This window comes from Barbus barbus (genome assembly GCF_936440315.1).
Source record: "Barbus barbus genome assembly, chromosome: 37".
NCBI classification, from domain to species: Eukaryota; Metazoa; Chordata; class Actinopteri; order Cypriniformes; family Cyprinidae; genus Barbus; species Barbus barbus.
The window spans coordinates 11,257,582-11,273,117 of NC_136715.1; the positions used below are offsets into that span (position 1 = coordinate 11,257,582).

General features: G+C 38.1%; 1 protein-coding gene across 1 annotated transcript in view; it reads left to right on the forward strand.

Annotated features, from left to right (window-relative positions):
* Positions 1 to 15,536, forward strand: part of LOC306856856 (eukaryotic translation initiation factor 4 gamma 3-like) — a 52,755-nt gene that overhangs the window by 17,445 nt on the left and 19,774 nt on the right. The window contains exons 6-14 of the mRNA XM_079396365.1: positions 5,918 to 6,094; positions 7,643 to 7,754; positions 7,988 to 8,094; positions 9,510 to 9,692; positions 11,285 to 11,381; positions 11,484 to 12,197; positions 12,288 to 12,373; positions 13,076 to 13,310; positions 15,086 to 15,210. Of these exons, the coding sequence (XP_079252491.1) occupies positions 5,918 to 6,094; positions 7,643 to 7,754; positions 7,988 to 8,094; positions 9,510 to 9,692; positions 11,285 to 11,381; positions 11,484 to 12,197; positions 12,288 to 12,373; positions 13,076 to 13,310; positions 15,086 to 15,210 (1,836 nt within the window). The remainder of the gene's footprint in view (positions 1 to 5,917; positions 6,095 to 7,642; positions 7,755 to 7,987; positions 8,095 to 9,509; positions 9,693 to 11,284; positions 11,382 to 11,483; positions 12,198 to 12,287; positions 12,374 to 13,075; positions 13,311 to 15,085; positions 15,211 to 15,536) is intronic.

Here is a 15,536-nt window from a genome sequence, read left to right on the forward strand (position 1 = left end):
TGTAACTGTGTTAAAGAAGATGTGCTGTTCAGATCTAGAAATGCTTTTCGTCAACTGTAAACCTTTCTATTCGCCGCGGGAGTTCTGCTCGTTCATTCTCGTGAGTGTCTACATTCCACCGCAAGCGCACGTGAGCACAGCTTTACAGAAACACGCTGATCTGATCACAGACACAGAACAACAACACCCGGACTGTTTTAATCATTCTCGGGGACTTTAATAAAGCAAATCTCTCCCGCGAACTGCCAAAATACAGACAGCATGTTACATGTCCCAACAGAGACAGTAATATATTGGATCACTGTTACACAGCGGTAAAGGATGCATATCACTCTGTCCCACGAGCAGCTTTAGGACTCTCTAATCACTGTTTGGTTCATCTTATTACAACCTACAGGCAGAAACTTAAATCTGTTAAACCTGTATTAAGGACTGTAAAGAGATGGACTAATGAGAGAGAGCGGGTTTTATAAGCCTGTCTCGACCTTACTGATTGGAGTGTTTTTGAAGCTGCTGATGATCTGGACAAACTCACAGAGACTGTAACATCATATATCAGTTTCTGTGAGGATATGTGCATTCCTACCAGGACTCATCTAACTTATAACAACGACAAACCGTGGTTCACTGCAAAACTCAGACAGCTCCGTCAGGCCAAAGAAGATGCTTACAGGAATGGGGACAGAGTCTTATATAAACAGGCCAAATACACACTGGAAAAGGAGATCAGAGTGGCAACGAGGAATTATTCCGATAAGTTAAGGATCCAATTCTCTTACAGTGACACGGCTTTAGTGTGGAAAGGTCTGAAAGACATCACCAATTACAAGACACCATCCCCCAGCACTGTGGAGAATCAACAACTGGTAGACGATCTTAATGAGTTCTATTGCAGGTTTGAAAAAACACCATTCACACCTCCTGCAACACCCCTCTCCCTCACACCTGAACTGCAGATAAGAGAAGATGACGTGCACCAGGTCTTCAAAAAGAACAAGAGAAGGAAGGCACCAGGCCCAGACGGTGTGAGACCAGCCTGTCTGAAATCCTGTGCTGACCAGCTGGCCCCCATCTTCACACAGATCTTCAACAGATCACGAGCTGTGTGAAGTCCCCTCATGCTTCAAACGCTCCACCATAATCCCCATCCCAAAGAAACCCAAGATTACAGGACTTGACATTACATTTACATTACATTTATTCATTTAGCTGACGCTTTTATCCAAAGCGACTTACAATTGCTATATATGTCAGAGGTCACACGCCTCTGGAGCAACTAGGGGTTAAGTGTCTTGCTCAGGGACACATTGGTGTCTCACAGTGGATTCGAACCCGGGTCTCTCACACCAAAGGCATGTGTCTTATCCACTGCGCCATCACCACCACGACTAAAGACCTTTGGCTGTAACATCTGTGGTCATGAAGTCATTTGAAAAACTGGTTTTGGCTTATCTGAAGGACATCACTGGACCCCCTGCAGTTTGCCTACAGAGCAAACAGGTCTGTGGATGATGCAGTCAACATGGGACTGCATTACACACTGCAACACCTGGACAGACCAGGGACTTATGTGAGGATCCTGTTTGTGGACTTCAGCTCGGCCTTTAACACTATCATTCCAGACCTCCTGCTGCCCAAACTAACTCAGCTTTCCGTGCCCACCTCCGTCTGTTAGTGGATCACCAGCTTCCTGACAGGCAGCAGCTAGTGAGGCTGGGAAAATTCTCATCCAGCACCCGCACCATCAGCACTGGAGCTCCTTAGGGCTATGTTCTCTCCCCACTGCTCTTCTCCCTCTACACCAAAGACTGCACATCTAAACACCCCTCTGTCAAGCTCCTGAAGTTTGCAGACGACATCACACTGATCGGCCTCATTCAGGACGGTGACAAGTCTACTTACAGACAGGAGGTTAAGGAGTTGGCTGTCTAGTGCAGTCTTAACAACCTGGAGCTCAACATGCTCAAAACTGTGGAGATGATTGTGGACTTCAGGAGAAACCCCCCTGCTCTCCCCCCATTCACCATCATGAATAGCACTGTGACTGCAGTGGAGTCATTCAGGTTCCTGGGCACCACAATTTCTCAGGACCTGAAGTGGGACATTAACACTGACTCTATTGTGAAAAAGGCCCAGCAGAGGTTGTACTTCCTTCGCCAGCTGAGGAAGTTCAACCTGCCACCGGACTTACTGAAACGGTTCTACTCTGCCATCACTGAATCCATCCTCTGCACTTCAATAACTGTCTGGTTCAGCTCAGCTACCAAATCTGACATCAGAAGACTACAGAGGGTAGTCTGGACTGCTGAGCGAATCATTGGTACAACCCTCCCCACTCTCCAAGAACTGTACTTATCCAGAGTGAGCAAAAGGGCTGGTAAAATCACTCTGGACCCCTCACACCCAGCACACTCCCTCTTTGAACTGTTACCATCTGGTCGACGCTACAGAGCTCTGAGAACCAGAACGACCAGACATAGGAACAGTTTCTTCCCTCAGGCAATCCATCTCATTAACATTTCAACTCTTAACAATAAACATGAAACACATAACACTATCATACTTTTTATTTGTATTTTATACACATACTTCAAATTTGCACCTAACATACCTGTACGTACTGAATGTCTGTTTTGTATATTATGTTTGTGCTATTTGGCACATTGTCCATTTTCGTATATTTGTACATTTATTTATTTCATTTAAATTTTTAATTCTTATTTTTACTTTTTATTTATTTTTATTTTTTTATCTGTGTCCTGTCCTGTTGCTGTCATTCTGTCGCACTGTGAAGCTACTGTCACTAAAACAAATTCCTCGTATGTGCAAACATACCTGGCAATAAAGCTGATTCTGATTCTGATAATGTTCAATTCTCTCCAAAGAGCACAATTCAAGTCTCTCAACATAATTTTTATTGGAGGACTGACACTCTGAGCACAGACAGTAACACGAAATCTCCGCTCAGTTCTGTGGTGTTAAATCACTTCTCAGCCTCCCATCAAGGGGCGTCCGCTGTATTTATTGTTCTTGTCTCTACACACACTCGTGGCTTTGGGAAATCTCTCAGAGGCTTGCTTAATGATAGGCTTGGATTATTCTGAGCCATGTTTTTGGGTGTACCTGAGCCATGCGATTAGGTTGGATGTTGTTTAGGAGAACTGAAAATAGCCTTTTGCCTTGGAAATGGTGGCAAATTGTGGAAATGTATCCACAAAAACATTAGACAGCAGAACTGTTTTCAACACTGATAAGAAATTTGTGTTGAACATCAGATAAGCATATTAGAAAGATTTCTGAAGAATCATGTGACACTGAAGACTAGAGTAAAGCCCCGTTCACACCAAGGATGATAACTGTAAAGCTAACTATAAAGATAACGATATGTGACACTGGACCACAAAACCAGTGAAGTCGCTTATTTGTAGCAATAGCCAAAAATACATTGTATGGGTCAAAATTATTGATTTTTATTTTATGCCAAAAATCATTAGGACATTAAGTACAGATCAAGTTCCATGAATATATTTTGTAAATTTCCTACTGTAAATATATCAAAACTTAATTTTTGATTAGTAATATGCATTGCTAAGGACTTCATTTGGTCAGCTTTAAAGGCAATTTTCTCATTATTTTGATTTTTAATATTTCAGATTCCAGATCTTCAAATAGTTGTATCTCAGCCAAATATTGTCCTATCATAACAAACCATACAGATTATGCATAAATCTCAATTTCGAAAAATTGGCCCTTAATTTTTATTTATTTTTTTTGTGGTCCCAAGGTCACATGTCACCAGTGAACGATATCATCTTTTTATTCTCAGCGCACGCGTGTCTGCCGCTTTAAATTTTTGGGCTCATTATAGCAGGATTGATTCTGATTGGGTGTCAGAGTTTTTATCGTTCATCAGCTGGGAAAAAAATTGTTCTGAATGTGATTCCAACGATATCGTTTCTTTGTGCATTTATCGTTATAGCTCTGGTGTGGACTCTGCTATTCTTTAATATTGAGAACAATTTTTAGAACTATATCTTTATCGTTATCTTTATAGTCATCATCCTTGGTGTGAAAGGGCCTTAATAGTTACTGAAAATTCAACTTCACAATCACATGAATAAATTACCCTTAAACAAATAAAACATTTAGAAAAAATAACGTATATTAAATGGAAAATATATTCAGAAATATATAGAAAATATATTAAAATAGAAAACTGTTATTTTTAATTATAATACTAACACCTAATATTGTTTTTGTTTTTTAATCTTGAAAAAGATGGAATGGAATAAGATTCTAAGCAGGGCTATAATAATTAACATTTTAGTGTGATGGATTTCTTTTTTTTTTTTTAATTGTGTATGATGGTTGAGGCAAAATGGTCTGAAATCACAACATCTAGATCATGGAATCCAGCATTTAGTTGAACCTGTTTTCTACTGGAACTATTTACTAAAGCAATCATCTGTCTGTTGTGACAGACATCCTGGAGTGAGTAGCACACCCAAAAATCAGTTGTAGATTCTAGAAAACAATGTCCTGTAATTTCTCCACTAGGGCTTTCAAATAAACCTGGAGATTCTGCTTAATAACTGGAACATTGCTTACAACAGGCAATCTGAAGTTTCGACAGTAGTAGCAATTACATTTATTGTTAAAGGTGGTGAATTTGTACATTATGCTGCATTGATGGATTTGGCTTTAAATAGGACAAAGTAACAAATTATATTTCTCAGAAAGAGTTTTACTGTCCTGACTATTAGGACGCTATAGCAAAACATAATAATAACCAATATAATAATGATGATAATAAGGTCTGGGTAAGCCCAAAATATTTCATTTTTGCAAATGCATTCATTCCACAAAAAAAGCTATTAAATAGTCACAATTAAATGTCTAAATATATTATAATCTATAATGTTTTTTTTCCTTACAATCATTCTAAGGGATTGAAAATGTCTCCTATTGGAAGAATCAACCACACAGACAGACAGACATTCAGGCTTTATTAATCCTATGAGAAAAACTGCATATGGTGTATGCATATCGTATGTGTAAGGCCCGTTCACACCAAGCACGATAACTATAAAAATAATGATAAAGATATAGTTCTAAAAATCTTTCTCAATATTAAAGAATAACAGAGCCCACACTACAGCTATAACTATAAAGGCACAGAGAAACAATATCGTTGGAATCACTTTCAGAATGATTTTTTCTAGCTGATGACCATTAAAAACATTGACACCCAATCAGAATCAATCCTACTATAACCAGCTCAATAAATTTGAAGAGGCAAACGAGCACGAGCTTTGAATAAACCGACAATACTGTTTGCTGATGTGGACGCTAATATTGTTATCTTTATAGTTATCTTTCATGGTGTGAATGGGGCTGTAGAGAGAGGTCACCTCTTGCTCCAGTGCTGCCCGGCTGCTAGCACCCACTGACAGGCTTTGCTGAGGTAATATTTGCTGTGTGGAGTGAGAGAGACAAATAGAGGGAAAGCAGGGGAGGAAGTTATGGGGGAGGGGACGACTCCTCCAGCAGGCATGCAGTATTCTCCCGATGAATAAACCATTGTGCCAAAGCTGTGCCACCACCCCGTTACAGCGGAGAATGAGAATACTGCTCATTTCTCCAGGCTGGTGTGTGTGTGTACGCTTATGTTTGTTTCATTGTGTCTGTTTGATGAGCAGAATTGATATAATTAATCTAGCATGTATGATCACTGCTATTCCAGTGTCTAAATATCAGATTGTCAATTAACTGCAAATTCAAATGCTTCATGATTTGAATACACTGCCTGACAGACACAGGAGAATGTCCTGTGGTGAATTGACTTGAGTCAACACTGACTTGTTTCTCTTCTCTCTCTGTTTCTGCTTAACACTCATTTCTTTGACTTCCTCCTCAGTTCCTCCACAGGACTCAGTTACAGCCAGCACGGCCTGCCCTTCCTACCAACAGCCCCTCCATTCGGCCGGGCTCACAGACCCCAACGGCTACAGTTTATCCCCCCAACCAGCACATCATGATGACTATGACGCCTATGCCCTTTCCTACCCAGACACACCAATACTACATTCCTCAGGTAAAGAGTCAGTTAACCTGTTACTGTGAAATCTCCAAATATGGATTGTATACACAAATAGTTCCCACAGTGATGGAAAAACCCAAAATATCATGGAATTTTTCAAATGAGAGGTTTTTCAAATGTTTTTAATGCAATTTATTCATAATTAAAACATGAAGGGGATGTTTAAAGGGGTCGATTTGCAAAAGATGCATAAAAAACCCTTATACTCACTTCTGCTGCAGGTGAAGCTGAATCACGAATGATTCGCGCGAACGGGAAGTCATGGCCTAATGGTTAGGTCAGATTCGTAATCCAAAGTTTGCGAGGTCGAATCTCAGATCCGGCAGGAATTGTAGGTGGGAGGAGTGAACATACAGCGCTCTCTCCACCCTCAATACCACGACTTAGGTGCCCTTGTGCAAGGCATCGAACCCCCAACTGCTCCCTGGGCGCCGCAGCATAAATGGCTGCCCACTGCTCCGGGTGTTTGTTCAGGGTGTTTGTGTGTTCACTGCTGTGTGTGTGCACTTTGGATGGGTTAAATGCAGAGCACAAATTCTGAATATGGGTCACCATACAAGTATGTCACTTCACTTTCACTTTCATTTATGTAGATCGCCGGGCGCATTTCTTTCAAAAATGAAAGTAAAGTTAATCCTCTACGTCTTCAGCGGCTCAGATGTTGGGAATAAATGACGACTGCTATGTTCATTATTACATCCAACAACAAAGCACCTTAGTCGCTTGGGAGGCATTCTTGTCTTCCCCTTGAGTCGACACAATGGGGGTTGGACTGTTTACAGCTCACTCAGCTCATTTAGGGCGGGTCTAAGGTAAGACGGCCGTGTCAATCAACTATCGTGTTTGCGGCCACACCGACAAGAAGCTGAGAATGGCCTGATTTGAAAAAGGGGATATTACTTATAAAGATTAAAAAATACCACTGGGTGGATTTTTATCATTATAGGGTGATTGTGTACACACACTGCCAACACACGTTTATGTTCAAACAACATGTAAAAGTGAGTTTTGCATCCGATGACCCCTTTAACAAAACTGATCATTTGCTGTCTTTTTATGCAGAAATTGGTTTAATTTTATTTATGGTATTGTGATTTATTTAGATTTGTATGGTTTATAATTTAATTTTTATATACAATTATTATATATTAAATATTTTATAGTAAATATGACAAAATGTTAATATGCAACATATTGAATGAATTTGTAATAAATGTTTAATTCATGAAATATTCATTAATTATATTTATATTAAATGTTTATATATATATATATATATATATATATATAAAATATATATTAAGTATTTTTCTGTCATTCCTTTAAATAAAATTCAGATGGGATGCTTAACAAAACATTATTTAAATGCATTTAAGGCTAAATGAAATTTAGATTCGATGTTTAACGAAAGTTATTTGCTGTTTGTATAGTAGAAATGAATATAATCGAAGCTCAAAGGATATGAATAAATATCATATTTTCATGCAGTAGTACACATATATAATTATATATTTAAATAAAATTCTCCACCTCTTTTCTCAGTATCGTCATAGTGCACCTTACGTGGGACCCCCGCAGCAATATGCCGTCCAGCCACCAGGGTCTGGAACCTTCTACCCAGGACCCGGCCCTGGGGAATACCCTGCTCCTTATGGCAAGTTCAGGCCTCTCTATAGTGCACATTTCAGTGTGAGCATGCTTGCATCGCACCCAGATGGTACATATTAGCTCCAGGTAGTTTCAGTGTGTGTCTGATTAACTAACTGAGAAATGACCCCGTTTCCAGAAAGCGATTCACTCCGAGGCTGTTTAGATCTCATGTGAAAGCAGCTCACACAGAGACGTGACTCACTTTTTTCCTTCCTTCCATCTCTTTTCCAACAACAGCTGCCGGGCCGCAATATTACACCGGCCAGACAGTGTACCCTCCCTCTCCACCCATCATAGTGCCTGCACCACTGCCACCTCCACCAACCAAGCGTGAAAAGAAACCGGTCAGTACCTGAAACGCTCTGCCTCGTTTTAGAAACGCCAAGGGATCCACTTAGTTTTCAATTCATTTTAGACTCATAAGGCTTGGATTTAATCCCAACGGCTCTGGCTGGCAGACCCAAGATTAAATGCAAAAATTCTGTTAAAAGGGATATTCATCAAGTATTAGTTTTACCCTGGTATTGGCCTTGGCTTTTTGTGTAATTATGTCATGCTATTCTATTAAATTTCCAGAATTTAAGATGAAAAGTAAGTATTGATTTTATCCAGGAATGTTGTCAATTTGTGTGCCATGCAACTCCTGACATATTTGGATCAGACTGTCTGATGTGGTGGTTTTGTTACATGCGAGGTGGTTGGCATAGCCGAAGTGTTTTATCCCACGCCAAAGTGAAAATTAAGCCAACTAGAAATCACCCAGCCTCCTGCAAAATGACACATACATTTTAAAATAAATCTTGGGAAGTAACTCTTTAGTATTGGTGTTTAATGATGGAATCTAGGAAAATGGAACCCAGTAGAATGTGTTAAATTTCCAGAAAGGTCTTCTAAGTCAGTGAGCTTGATGCCTATTTGAAAGATTATGTCTGTTCCTTCCAGCCAATTAAAATGTTAGCTCATATCTAAGCATTTTTCAAAGACTGATTTTGAATCTGATTTTGAGAGATAAATCAAACTCTCTGGATACAAATGCCTTTTAAATATTTCAGTTCTCAAGACCAACAAAAAAGAATGTGCTATTGAAAATAATAATGCTCTTATAAGTATTAACAAATTAAATTAAAATGTCATACAGCTTTGAAAATGTCATTTCTCAAGTAAACAGAACAATGAAACAAATCACAAACATAAAAACAAATTTTGAAATGTATATTTTAGTTTGGAATTATGCTACAATTTAAAAGTTTGGAGCTGGGTAAAATGTTTCAATATTTTTGAAAGAAGTGTCTTATGCTCACCAAGGCTGATCAAAAATACAGTAAAACAGTAATGTTTGAAATATTATTACAATTTAAAGTAACTTTTTATTGAAATGTTCCATTTAATATTTCTAAAATTTCATTTATTCCCATAATGGAAAAGCTGAATTTTCAGCAGCCATTACTCCAGTCTTCAGTGTCACATGATTCTTCAGAAATCATTCTAAATCGCACTGATTTGGTGCTTAAGAAATATTATTTCATTTTTTTTTTTTTTTTTTTTTTTTTTTTTTTACTGACCTCAAACTTTTGAGCGGTGGTTTAATAAAGGAATGTACAGAGGACTGTTTTCAGCAAACAATGACTTGTAAATATAAAATATAATAAAATATAGTTGGTACTGAAGTACTGGCACTTCTGACAGCCCTCTAGGGAACTGCGATCGACCCGGATGCTTTAGTGAGTTTTTTTGTTGTTTTGCACCATTGTTCTCCCAGATTCGGATCCGAGACCCCAACCAGGGTGGAAAGGACATCACAGAGGAAATTATGTTTGGAAGCCGGAATCCTACTCCTCCTTCAGGTCACCCGGCCTCCACCTTAACCCCACCTGCAGGACGGCCCTCCTCGACACCAACCCCACCCACAGGACATCTGTCCTCCACACTCACCCCTCCACAGGCAAGAAATACATTGTCAATTGCCTCCACAAAATGGCATCACTTCAAACAGGGACAGGTGTAGTCTGAGCTAAAATTACAAGTAATTTCTTAGGAAAGTGATTTATCGGGTGCCAGAATTTGTTCTTTCTCAGTTATTTTTACTTGGAGTAATTATTCACTTCAGTGGAGTGCAGTGCTTAATGCATTTAACACAAGTTCATGCGTCATGTGAGTGTTTAACACGTCTTTAATAATTAGCAATGCTTTAAGCTCTCACTACACATGTCCATTGGGTCCTTGGCTCAGCTGTTTTAAGCTTACCTGTCTAATGCTATTTCCCAGACATGTATAGCCACCTACTTCTCTCTCTTTCTACCTCTCTCTCTTTCACTCTCCATCTCTCTCTCTCTCTCTCTCTCACTCTCACTCTCTCTCTATCTCTCTGGCACACAGGGTGTGCATGGATTAGTTCCAGCTCACACAGTCTGCCCCCAATCTAATCCTTATAAACACACTGAGAGCGTTATGCTGTTGGCTGCACCATTATATGTTTATGTATATTTTAGTCTATGGACAATCCAAAAAAAAGTGAATTGATGAAGTGTAAACAAGCAGCAAAATGTTTCAGCAGAAGTTTGAATGACAGTGGCTGCCACAATCTCTTCGCTCTCGACCATAACCAGTGCTAATGACTTTTACAAAAAATGTGGCAGTCACATATGATGTCAGATGCTAACACCTTTAATGTATACACCATGGCATTGAAGGATTACCATATTTAGAGTTAATTTGCAAAAACCTATAGTTCATTTATTTACATTTTTATTTTTATTTTTTGAAATCACGTTTTTTATTGCGCATTCCGAGTAATATCAATCAAACTGCAGTTGGGTTGTTTTGATTAAGTAGTAATAACTTAAACAAATGTGTGTAATTTACTAAATTAAAGTTCACTGAAAGTATGTTTTTTGGGGGTTTTTTACATATTAAAAGTTTGTTTTATAGCAAAAGCAGATAATTCCAACAGTTGTTTTTTGGCAAGAGCAGAAAATACGCAACCTTTTCATGTCCAAAAACATGGTAATACCATGGTATCGGTCCAAAGAAACATGTCTTATCATGTCCAAAATGTGGTTGTACCATAATTTCTTTAAAAAAAAAAATGAGATCACTATATCCAAAAACATGGCATTACAATGGAATCTGTCCATAAAACATGGTACTACCTGGTTCAAAATACCATGTCCAAAAATGTGGTATTACCATGGTCCAAAAAAAAAAAAAATAACCATGAGATTCGCTTTTCCTTAAACATTTTATTATCATAGTACATATAAAAAAAAGTGCTGTTACCGTGGTACCATTTTCAAAAAAACGTGGTATTACTATTCATGCCAAAAAAATGTTTCCATAATAGATGTCCAAAAACATTGTATTGCCATGGTAGTACTATGAAAGTAAATTATCATTATCATATCTTCCCAGACCTATTCTGGGCTAGAATAAGCTAGGCGGTGGGCTAGGCGTTATGCCGATAGTCAAAGTTCTGGCTGCACTATGGGTGACTGATGTGTCTGCATTTTTCTTTCTCTCTTTTTCACCCTAAAACAGCCAAGCAACTGTCAGACCCCAGAACAAACGACATGTGTCAACCCACCTCAGAGACTCTCAGAGAGCCCTGCGCCAGTGGATGGCAAACCTAGTTTAGGTAATACTCCAGACCCAACCCACTTTTATTGATAACATTTATCTCTTAAGCTCTTTCCTTTTTATTAATGTTTAACCCTCTCTTTGCTCTTGACCTTTATAGATGACAGGCCAAAAATTGAGTCTGGTCCGATAAAGCCTGTATCTCCTGGGCCTAGGCCTTCAGAGTCCACTTTAGAGAAAGGAGATGTCCCAAGTCTTCCATTATTAGCCTCTTCTTCTCCAGAGATGGCCTCTGATGTTCCCTCCCATCCTTCTTGTGGATGCGTTAAACCAACTGCTGCGGGAGAACCGGAATTTATTTCTCCTTCAACTACCAAGGCTCAGATGCATCTGGTTAATTCTGGTGGGGACTCTATTCCTGAAACTTCTCTCAGACTCTCTGCTTCACCCTCAATGTCCCTCAAAGTGGTAAATGGCCTTGCCGAGTCTCAAACTCCTTTATCAAGCTATGAAGAACCTGAGGTCCAGGAAGCCCTAAAGATATCATTGTCCCATGAGGTTCAGCTGCCAACCCAGGGTACGTCATCCACGGAAGAGTCCAGTCAGAAAGTTCCAGTGGCCTTGGAGGAGCTCCAGACAAAGCACCTCCCTTCTCTAGCTGTACATGTGCCCTTGATCCCAACCGTACAGGCCTCTTCAAGCACCCCCTGCACCACTGCTGTCCTTGGACCACCACCTGGTTTGGCACCACTTGTGCAGCCAGTTGTCCTTGAGGTGCCAGAGCAAAACAAGTCCTCGGACAATGTCCAAATAAAGGTTCAGGATGCTTCAGAATCACAAACTCAGAACAACTCTAGAAAGTTCATACCCTCAGGTATTTGTTCTTCATGGTTTGTGTTATAAATCAGGTAAAATTAAAAGTTCAGATAAGCAGTTACTAATTGTATTGTCCTTTTTGTCTAAGCCCAAGCTGTTTCTGTTGTACCAAAGTCTTGGAAGAAACCAAATGAAGATGTTCTGATGGTGGAAACACTGTCAAAGGAAAATGAGGTGAGATAGGCTATTATAGTACTTAAAATAAAAATAACATAAGTACCTGGGGAAAAACTAAAATTAAAAATCATTTGAAGGTTTTTTTTTTTTTGGTTTGGTTTTGGATTTTCAACTGTTTATGTATTTTTCCAATCCTTTTTTTAATTTAATTTATTTTTATATTCTTATTATTACTTTATTTATTTATTTATTTATATTTACCTAATTAAACCTTTACAATCCTTTTGCATTAAACATGAAAATGTGAAATATGTTGATAAATGTAATGTTTTTAATCATATTAAATAATTAAATAATAAAAAATGTAAACTAAAAACTAAATAAAAAAAAAAAGTATAAATAAAACAATAGCAATAATAGTGAATAACAGTGAACACCACTGGAAACTAAATTGAAAAAAAAACGAATTTTTAATTTGGTAATTAAATTTTTAATTTAATTTTAAGTTGATATTTCACTTTGTCTTTCCAGTTTAGTTTTCTGTGGTTTTCACTCTATTGTTAAGTTATAATAATGGGTACCCTGTCAGTGGAAAATGGATATTGGGATGTTGGAAAAGGGAGAATTGCAAAATCCCTCCATATAACATAACAGACTAATGACATTGTTATCATTGCACAAACCATTTTGCAGTCATTCATCTCACACATAACGCCACCTGGCCCTTGTGTAATGCTGCTTTTCTTCACTTCACATCAGGAGGAGTCCTCAAAGGACAGCTCTGCTGGTGATGAGATGGTCTTACAATCAACCTTAGGGACCTACAGCAGCCCGTTTACAGTGCCTGAGCACCAGGAGAAGCTCTCAGAGGAGAATGATGAGACTGAAACAGAGCCTTTCAGGAATGGGGTGGAGACAGAGAGCACTGACAGTGGCGTTACACTCGGGGACAGCAGGGGGTCCATGTGTTCACCCACTTCACTCATGCAGGAAGGTAAGACTTCCCACAGGAACTAAATGAAGTTCAGATCTTTTCATTTTAGTGTAGATTAGGAGTGTAACAGTACACGTATTTGTACCGAAAGTTTTGTGTGTACCGAACAAATAGGCTAAGGCATTGTTTTAACCACTGCACGAGTGGAACATAAGTAGAAACTTCCAATTAAATATATTGTTACTTTTGATAAGAAACAAAATCTCATCTTTCAAATTATGACAATTTTTTCAGGAAATTCAAACAATACATGCCATTTTGGTGCTCTTTGTTGCAAGACAGATCGCTGTATAAACACCTCCGTTCAAACTGCAGAGTGGAGCACGATTGAACGCGATCATCCCTTCCTCTTTACTACTAGTTTGAATGTGAAATAAACATGAACATCTCATGACTCAAGCAATCGCTCAATCTCAAATCTAGAGAACAGCATTTAGCAAAATATTGGACTACATACTCATTATATTTTACTTTACCTGTTATTGATGTCTCCATTATTCAGTGCATGTTTAAATAAATCTGTTTTGAAACCATTTATGATAGCCACTGTGTAAATGAATATATTTCAACAACAAATAGGCTAGAAATTTAATTAAAAAAATGTATGCAAACATGTAAATTGCACATAATTCAGTTTTGTTGAGTGTTTATTATTATATTTAAAAATAAATAGTAATTATATTTACGTTTGGGCTCTGTTGTTAATTATAACTTTATAATATAAAAGGGGCTCCCTATTTAGAGCATAATCTAAGCTAGAGTTTTATCCTTAAGAAAATTGTAATTTGAACTTTAATTGTAATTGAATTTATTTAAAGAAATAGCAATTTGTTCATTAAACCATTGTTTAATAATAATAAAAAAGCAATTTTATACGTACTGGTACATATAAAAGTATATCGGTATGTACTGAACCGAACGTTTGTGTACCGTTACAACCCTAGTGTAGAGACATATTTCTTTCATTCATTGGAGTTCGAAGTCATCCTGTTTGTCAAATAGCCATTAGACATTGGTTTACAGCACAGCCATGGATTGCTGCTACTAATCACATTTTGAATTCATAAAATGCTTATTAAAGGGATAGTTCACCCAAAAATGAAAATTCTGTCATTAATTACTCACCTTCATGTCATTCCAAACCCATAAGACCTTCGTTTGGGACACAAGATATTTTTAATGGAACTATCACATTCAAGGTCCAGAAACATAGTAAAGACGTTGTAAAAAATAGTCAATGTGACATTAGTGGTTCAGCCGTAATTTTGTTCTTCAGCAAGCTTCTTGAGAGTATGATGATGTATGCATGTTCCCTTACTCTTAAACAAGGCACCGCACATCTGGGTTCTATGTCAGAGCGCCAGCAGCACCACACGCATATGTCGTCTTACGTGCGTCAAAGAGCTGACACGGAAGAGAAGAAATTGTTCGATATATTCAAAGTATTTTTGTTTTCTTTGTGCACAAAAAGAATCCTCATAGCTTTATAAAATTAAGGTTGAAACACCGATCTCACATAGACTATTTTAATGATGTCCTTACTACCTTTCTGGACCTTGAATGTGGTAGTTATGTCAGAAAGCTCTCGGATTTCATCAAAAATATCTTAATTTGTGTTTCCGAAGATGAACTAAGGGCTTACGGAGTTGAAACGACATTAGGGAGAGTTTTGTTGTTGTTTGTATCACCAAAAGCACTTTACAATCATATGCTGTTTTTGTTGATAAATTGCATAATATAGCTGGCCTACTATTGCTGTGCTTTTTCCAATCCAGGTCTTGTGCAGTCTAATGGAAAGAGACAGTATGACCGGGACTTCCTGTTGGGTTTTCAGTTTATGCCGGCCTGTGTGCAGAAGCCAGAGGGACTGCCTCAAATCAGTGATGTGGTGCTAGACAAGGTGGTTTTTGTTGTTGTTATTTCTTATGTTGTCAGAAGAGTTGGATTCCTTCTGGAATTCAGTTGTCTGACTGTTTCTTGGATTTTGTAGACATGCACACAATGTGCATTTGATAAATAATAGTATTACTGTGTCATATATGAAACATATCAAAGGATCATGTGACTCTGAATACCGGAGTAATGGCTGCTGAAAATTCAGCTTTGCAATCACAGGAATAAATTACGTTTTAAAATACATATAATAGTTATTTTAAATTGTTATAATATTGCTGTTTTTATTGTATTTTTTTTATCAAATAAATGCAGTTTTGGGGAGTATAAGGC